Genomic DNA, 7,940 nt, shown 5'->3' on the forward strand with positions numbered 1-7,940 from the left:
TAAGGCTTTCTGATCTCGTGAAGATTTACAGCCTTGGAAACCATGTACAGGGTTGCTGTGAGTCTGAACCAACTCCACAGCACATAACAACAATAACAACAACAACAATGTAGTCTCAGCAGCTACTTTATTTATTTATGTACTTATTTTTGTGATTGTAATAAATATACCAATTGCACAGTGTTGTGCATTCAGTTTTCTACAAATTACAATTTATTGGCAGCAATGGTAAGAATCAGCTTTGCAACTCAATCATTAATCTACGTGATATTTCCATTACTGTTAGCTCCCCTTTTCCTCCACCTTTCCACTCCTTGTAATCACTAGTAAATTCTGGACTCTATGCATTTGTCTCTTTTTGTCAAAAGGATAGATACAAGAGTTGTCCTTTTGTGATTGAGTAATTTCAGAAGTCAGTAAATCAAATGAAGTATTGCATTAGGCAAATCTACGGAACAAGACCTCTATAACGTGTTCAAGAGCCAAGATGTTAGTTTGAGGACTAAGTTGCACCTGACCCAAGTCATGGTACTTTCAATAGCTTCATATTCATATAAAAGTTGGACAGTGAATAAGGAAGACTGTAGAAGAATTGAGGCATTTGAGTTATGACATAGGTGGAGATTATTACAGGTACCATGGAATGCCAGAAGAACAAACAATCTGTCCTGAAAGAATTCCAGCTAGTATGCTCCTCAGAAGTGAGGATGGTGAGACTTCATCTTTCATGCTTTGGACATACTATTAGCAGGGACCAACTCCTGGAGAAGGACATGATGCTTGGTAAAGTGGAGAGTCACCAAAAAAGAGGCAGACCCCAATGAGATAGATTGGCATAATGACAGCAACAATGGGCTCAAGCTTAATGATGATTGTGAGGATGGTGCCGGACCAGGCAGTGTTTTCTTCTTTTATGCATAAGGTCTCTATGAGTAGGAGTGACTTGACGGCACATAATAACAACAACAGCTTTACTCAGTGTAGTATTCCCAAGCTCCATTCATACAGTACTGTGTATCAAGACTTCATTTCTCCTATTGTTATTAGCTGCTGTGGAATCGGTTCTGACTCATCAAGCTGTTATGCACAATAGAACAAAACACTGCCGGATCTTCTGCTATCCTCACAATTGTTGAGTAGTAGTCCATTTTGTTTATCCATTCTTCTATTGATAGGCATTTAGGTTTCTATCTTTTGACTGTTGTGAATAATGTTGCAAGGAATGTTGATGAAAGTGCCTGTTTTAAGTATTCTGCCTTCCAGTCATTTGAATGTATGTAGATGAGTGGAAATGCTGGGTCCCATGATAGGTGTGTGTTTAGTTTTTTGAGGAATCACCACACTGTTTTGCACTGCAGGTATGGTGTGGCGCTATAGGATAAGCACTGGACTGCGAACCACAGCCACTCCTCAGAAACCCACCAGCCACTCTTCAGAAAACCATACAGGGTCGCTATGAGTTGGAAAGTTTTGATGTCATTTAACAACATTAACGTAACATTTTGCATTTCTTCCAGAAATGCATAAGGGTCCTGGTTTCCCCATATCCTTGACAATATTTGTTATTTTCTGTTTTTTTTTTTTAAATCAAAAATAAAAGTTTCATCTTAACCATTCTAGTGGGAGTGGAATTATTCTTCATGTGGTTTGAATTTCTATCTTTCTGATTGCTAGTGGTACTGGGAATCCTTCCATGTGTTAGGTGCCCTTTTTAATGTCCTCTTTGGTGAATTATCTTTTCAGCCTCAACTTATGATTCAGTTGTTGGTCTTTTTGTTGTTGTCACATTTTTAAGTATATTTCGGTTATTCGATTCTTGTTGGATATATGATTCTGAAGATCAACCCTCCCAGTAGATAGCTCATTATTTTTACTTTTTGGGGGTAAAGTCTTTGATGAACAATCATTTTTAATTTTTATAAAGTCCTATTTATTTATTTTCTTCCTAGGGTTCTCAGTGGCTGCTTTTTGGAAGGAGATCTCCAGATGTTTCTTCCAAAGTGCCTCTGGGAGGCTCGAACCTCCACCCGTCTGTGCAGCAGAGCATATTGATCATTTGAACCACACAAGGATTCCACCCCTGTTGTTGTTGTTGTTAAGAGCTGTCGAGTAGGTTCCAACTTTCAGAGACTCTCTATAGGATTTCTGAGGAGCAGCTGATGGTTTTGAACCACTGACCTTGTGGTTCACAATCCAGTGCTGATCCTAGAGCGCTACACCAGGAGTCCATCATTGCCCCTTCGACTAGGATGTTATACAGTGTTGACATTCTTTTATCTTTGGGTGTACATGACGGTGCTTGTTTCATTCTAGGGACATTCAGCAGAAATTATTTCCTTGTCGTTCAACACAGCAGGGAACAGAATCATCACTGGCTCTTTTGACCACACCGTCTCAGTGTGGGATGCAGAGACTGGGAGGTATGGATTTTTGAGTCTGAATCTGGCCATTAAGAAAAAAAAAAGCCTTTGTTATTTATTATGTTAATCTTATACTAACTGCTATTTTAGTTCTATGGCAATAGGGTCTTTTGCAAACAATTTATTATTGAAGGGATATTTCTTTCTTTCTTTTTTTCTACTTAACTTTTTTATTGTGATTTGGGTGAAAGTTTATAGAGCCAAGTGGTCCTCCATTCAACAGTTCATGCAGATTTGGATTCATGACATTGACTGCAATTCCCACAATGTAACAACACTCTTCCCACTTCCTCCCTGCCTTGACTGTCTCCATTCATCCTTGCTTCTGATCCCTTCTTGCCTCCTGAGCTTCATCCCTGGGCAATGCTTCCCTTGTCATCTCTCTGGGTGGTTGTTCTAAGCGTCCATTTCTCACTGACATTCACCACATAAATCTTTCTGTTGTTTAGTTGAAAGCTGGGGGTCAAGGGAATGAAGTTGGTTCCAGATTTAAAGGATATCTAAGACCATCATTTCAAGGGTTCCCCTAAGGGATATTTCTGATCCACAAAAATATATGTTTTGTTTTATGTGCCAGAGCCACGTAAAAGGAGACCACTACAAACAGCTTTGATTATTTGTTCTATGTGCTATATACTCAAATCCCAATGACCTGATAATTTCCCTAATTTAATTCCATCTCAGAGCTTCAATTTCCTTCCTAATGATTTTTGGTTCAAGTAGCTAAGAGGTTAACCAGATTAGTCTATTAGCGTTATAAAGCTCTCCTCTTGGGCTTGGTTCTGTTTTGATGGAGCTGCTAATCATCAGGGGTAATAATGATCAACGTGTATGCAGTGGGAAAGGAGAGAAAAGCCAGGTCCTGCGAGACAGTGGAAGGGTAATTCCTGGACAACCAGAGATCCACTCATTGGGTGTAAGAATCCTTCCAGAATTTCATAATGCCTTTGTTATTTTTTTCACCCATTCCTTTCTGAAGGGTTAAGTCTTAAATGCTATCTTACCACCTTTCATGGTTTAGAATTCTAAATGCAATTTTTGTTGAAAATAGAATGAGTACCTGAGTTGACTCATGTTGAATGGTGTCAGTAGAACCCTTATGGTTTTGCCATCGGATGATTATTTTGTATAAACCAAGATTTCGATGATCTTCCATCGACAAACTTGACTTTGTTATTTATGTGCATAGATCTGTGAAGCCGACTATCTTTTAACTTTTTCTATTTTGCAGGAAGGTGTATACCTTAATTGGCCACTGCGCTGAGATTAGCAGTGCTCTGTTCAACTGGGACTGCAGTTTAATATTAACTGGCTCCATGGACAAAACCTGCATGGTGAGCTCAAGGGATCCCTCCCCATTCTAGTTCTTGTATCCACCCCTATTGTTGTGACAACTGGTAAGTTAAAAATAGCATCAAGTTTTATAATTGTGAGTTGGGTATATCTGGGTATCTATCACCTTTTTTCTTTGCCAGAATATTCATTGTAACATTCATACATTTCAAAGGTGCTATAAAATCAAAATATTCATTTAGAAATAATAATTGGTCACTCATTGTTTTAATTCCAAATTTCTGAGTCCCCAAATTGGAAGGAATTACGATGTGGTAAGCCACTCTTCGGAGACCCTATACAGGGGCTGCAATGGGTCAGAACTGACTCACTGGCACTTAACAACAAGAACAAAGTAATTTTGGAGTCCTGACATGGCACTGTAGGACAAGCACTAGACTGTTAACTGAAAGGTTGGTGGTTCAAACCTTTTAGTTTAGGGTTTAGTTTAGAGTTTAGGGTTTAGTTCTATACAGAACTAATTTGATAGCACTTAACAATAGCAAAGTAATTTTAATTGACTCAAGTTTATTTAATGGTCTTATTTCAAACGTTTCCTTGGTAAATTTTGATTAGTGTGAGCCTCAAGGCATCTCCTCACCTACCTCTTAATTTTCTGCACTCTTACAATATGGTGACTAAGCACTTGTGCTCTGAAATTGTTACAGGTATACCTCGAGTGAGTGCATTTCCCTTTACTGTACTTGCATGTTACTTCGATTTTCACAAATGAAAGCTCTGTGACCACCCTGCATTGAGCAATTTTTCTAACACTTTGTGTCTCTGTGTCACATTTTGGTCTTTTTCACAATCTTTCGAACTTTTCCCGAATGCTCTTGCACACTCACTAGACTACATTAGAGTGTAAACTTGCCTTTTGTATGCATCAGGAAACCAAAACACGTCTGACACTCACCTTTTTGTGGTGATTGCTTTATTGCGGTGGTCTGTATCTGAACCCTGCAGTGTCTCCAGGGTCTGCCTGGATTTGATTATGTATCAAATGTCTTGTAATCTTATAATGTATTTTCCATTCCCTGGAGTTGTGGTTTTAGATCAAGCCATGATCATGATATTCTTTCTACAAAAAGAGACCACCTGCCTGCCAATCAGTAAAGCATGCACTTTGCAATTGTATTCCTAACGAGATGGCAGATTTGCACGGATCCATTCATATACGTGATATGGTTTTCTGTCTGACTAAAATGTGTTTTGCCAGATGGCTTTCTGTAGTCTCTGGCCCCACGTTAAGGAAAAACCAAAGACAACTGGTGTGGCACTGCAGGGAAGCACTGGACTGCTAAACACATGATCAGTGGTTCAAACCCACCAGCCATTCCTTGGGAACCCTGTATAGGGTAGCTATGAGTCAGAACCGACTCAACAGCACGTGACAGCAACAGACACACACAAAAAATGAACACGTGATTTTGCCAAAGTTACTTAACTGGTCATAAGACTGTCATAAAGACAGCTTGTTGTCACATTTGCTCATTGGGAAGGAAATACTAATCTTTTTGTTTTTAAATTGCAGCTGTGGGATACTGCAGATGGAAAATGTGTGGCAACATTAACAGGCCATGATGATGAAATTCTGGATAGCTGTTTTGATTTCACTGGGAAGTTTATTGCAACGGCATCAGCTGATGGTAGGTAACCAATTCATACATTTATTTTATGGAGAGAAGTATGCCTTGCTTGGTAAAACATGTGTAATTTTACTTTGACACCAGCTATGACAGCGCCCATATTTGCCTCATTTCCACGATGACCACATACAAGGATAAGTCCAAAAGCATTGCTGTAAAATCATAGAAACCTTTATTAAACAAAAAAATAGTTAAAAAAATGTGAAGATCTTGTTTCTCCATTTATTTGCCATCTAGGTTCCATATACTTCTTTCTGCAAAGAATCATAGCCTCAGAAATGCTATACAAGGTCGCTATGAGTTGGAACCAACTCAACAGCAGTTAACAACAACAACAAATCTCCCTCAAAGAATTCTGCAGGCTTTAATTTACACCACATCAAAACTCTCATTCTGATGTCCTTGAGGCACTCAAATTGTGTTCCTCTTAAAGTTTCTTTAAAGTTAAGGAGCAAAAAGAAGTCTGAAGGGGCAACTTTAGGGCTGTAAGGTGGGTTGGGTAAAGTTTCCAAACAAAATTCTCACAGGACAATCCTTGCTGCTTTCAGAGAATGAGCAGGGGCATTGTTGTAATGGAAACATCCTCTGTGCAATTTTCCTCACCTTTTTCTCACCAATGCAGTTTTCTGTTTTCTCAAAAATTCTTCCTAATATTTCCCTATACTTTTTTGTGTCCTTGGAGAAATTCTATCAAGATTAGCCCCTTTGTAGTTCCCCCAAACAGTCATAATAACCTTCTGAGTTGACCTCTCTGCCTTGAATTTGACTGACCCAACAGATCCCCTTGGAAGCTACTTTTTGATGGGATCTTGTCCTCGGAATCTTGTCGATAAATAAGGACTCATCCCTGATTATGTTTCATTCCATAAAATCATCTGTATTTGCCCCAATCTTGCATGTTTTAAACCATGATAGAAAGATCAGCTACTTGAACATCCATCGAGCCAAAAGTTTGCTGAGGTCTAGATGTTGGCTTAAACTTGAAAATGCCACACCATGTGAGAGTCCAACTTCAGTAGCTACCCTTACATCAATGGTGATTCTGCAGTTGAGTTCCACCAATTTCTGAGCTCCAGTCAGTTTCAGCATACGTCGAGTCTATCTTAGCTCATCCATGAAGTTTCCCAACCTTCCTTAGAACTCTTGCTCCATCTAAAAGAATTTTTTTTTTCACTTCCCCATGCGATATATTTAGGCACTTTGTCGAAAATCAGTTGGCTGTATGTGGATGGGTTAATTTTTGGATTCTCAATTCAGTTCCATTGATCAATGTGTCTTTCATTGTACCAGTACCAGGCTGTTTTGACCACTGTAGTTAAACATCTTTTGTATAGGATAAACCCATGCATGTACAGGAATTAGAACACTAGTAGCAATACCTTTTGGACTGACCCTCTTGCTGTCTCTTTAAGAACCATATATGATGATTCGTTGTATCTGTGCTATGCCCCTGAGAAGCATTTAGGATGCTACACTCTGTCTGCATCCTACTTCTGCCAAACATGCCCAACACTGTACAGTTTCTGCATCTTCTCCCTGACAATGCTGGATGACGCTACATCATGTCCTTGATAACCATGCTGGGTACCATACTGTGTGTGCATCATCTCCTTGACAACATCTGTGATGCTTCATCTCATCTACAAGCCTGTGGGATGCTGTAGTAAGTCTACTATGTCATGCTATTCTCTTAGGCATCACCGCAGTATGATGCTGCCCTCTGCCTGCAACATCTCTTATGCCTAAAGGCAGCTGATGTTTAATACTGTGTCTACGTCATTCATCTAATTCTCATGTATGAAACCACATTAAGTCCAACTCATCCCTCTGGTGACGCTACACTGTGTCTGCATCCTATCCCTGACAACTGTGTTTTAAGTTGAGCTGTCTTTGTCATTCCCTTTAAAACCACTTAATGATGTTACACTATTTGTTGTTCTTAGGTGCTGTCAAGTTGGTTCTGACTCATAATGACACTGTGTAAAACAGAATGAAACACTGCTTGGTCCCATCCCCCACTTTCCTCATAATCATTGTGATTTGAGTCCATTGTTGCAGCCACACTAAAAACCGTGTTATACCATATCTTTACCTAATTATTTAAAACCATATGTAATATACCATATATGTGCCATTTCCTAGAAATCCATGTATGATGATAGAATAGTTGTATTTCATCACCCATGTATGACCTACATCATTTGTGTCTACATCACTTGCTTTATGAAAAGGTACGATTCTACATTGTGTCTGGATCATCACTTTGATCTATGCTTCCTTCTGACTATACTACATACACATCATCTTTATGAGTACCAGATTGTTGTTAGGTGCCATTGAGTAGGTACCGACTCATAGCGACACTATGCACAGCAGAATGAAACACTGCCAACCTCACTATCATTGCCACACTTGAACCCATTGATGCTGCCACTTTGCCAATCAATTTTTCTGGGAGTCTTCCTCTTTTTCTCTGACCCTCCACCCTACCAAACATGTTATCCTTCTCCGGCGACTGGTCCCTCTTGACAATATGTCT

The 7,940-nt window shown here is 39.4% G+C and overlaps 1 protein-coding gene across 1 annotated transcript in view; it reads left to right on the top strand.

The window, feature by feature from the left end:
• DAW1 (dynein assembly factor with WDR repeat domains 1) overlaps nt 1–7,940 on the top strand; it is a 68,249-nt gene that overhangs the window by 50,308 nt on the left and 10,001 nt on the right. Inside the window, exons 7-9 of the mRNA XM_006861912.1 lie at nt 2,314–2,420; nt 3,652–3,754; nt 5,287–5,401. Coding sequence (XP_006861974.1) covers nt 2,314–2,420; nt 3,652–3,754; nt 5,287–5,401 — 325 coding nt within the window. The remainder of the gene's footprint in view (nt 1–2,313; nt 2,421–3,651; nt 3,755–5,286; nt 5,402–7,940) is intronic.

This window comes from Chrysochloris asiatica, unplaced genomic scaffold (genome assembly GCF_000296735.1).
Source record: "Chrysochloris asiatica unplaced genomic scaffold, ChrAsi1.0 scaffold00044, whole genome shotgun sequence".
NCBI lineage: Eukaryota > Metazoa > Chordata > Mammalia > Afrosoricida > Chrysochloridae > Chrysochloris > Chrysochloris asiatica.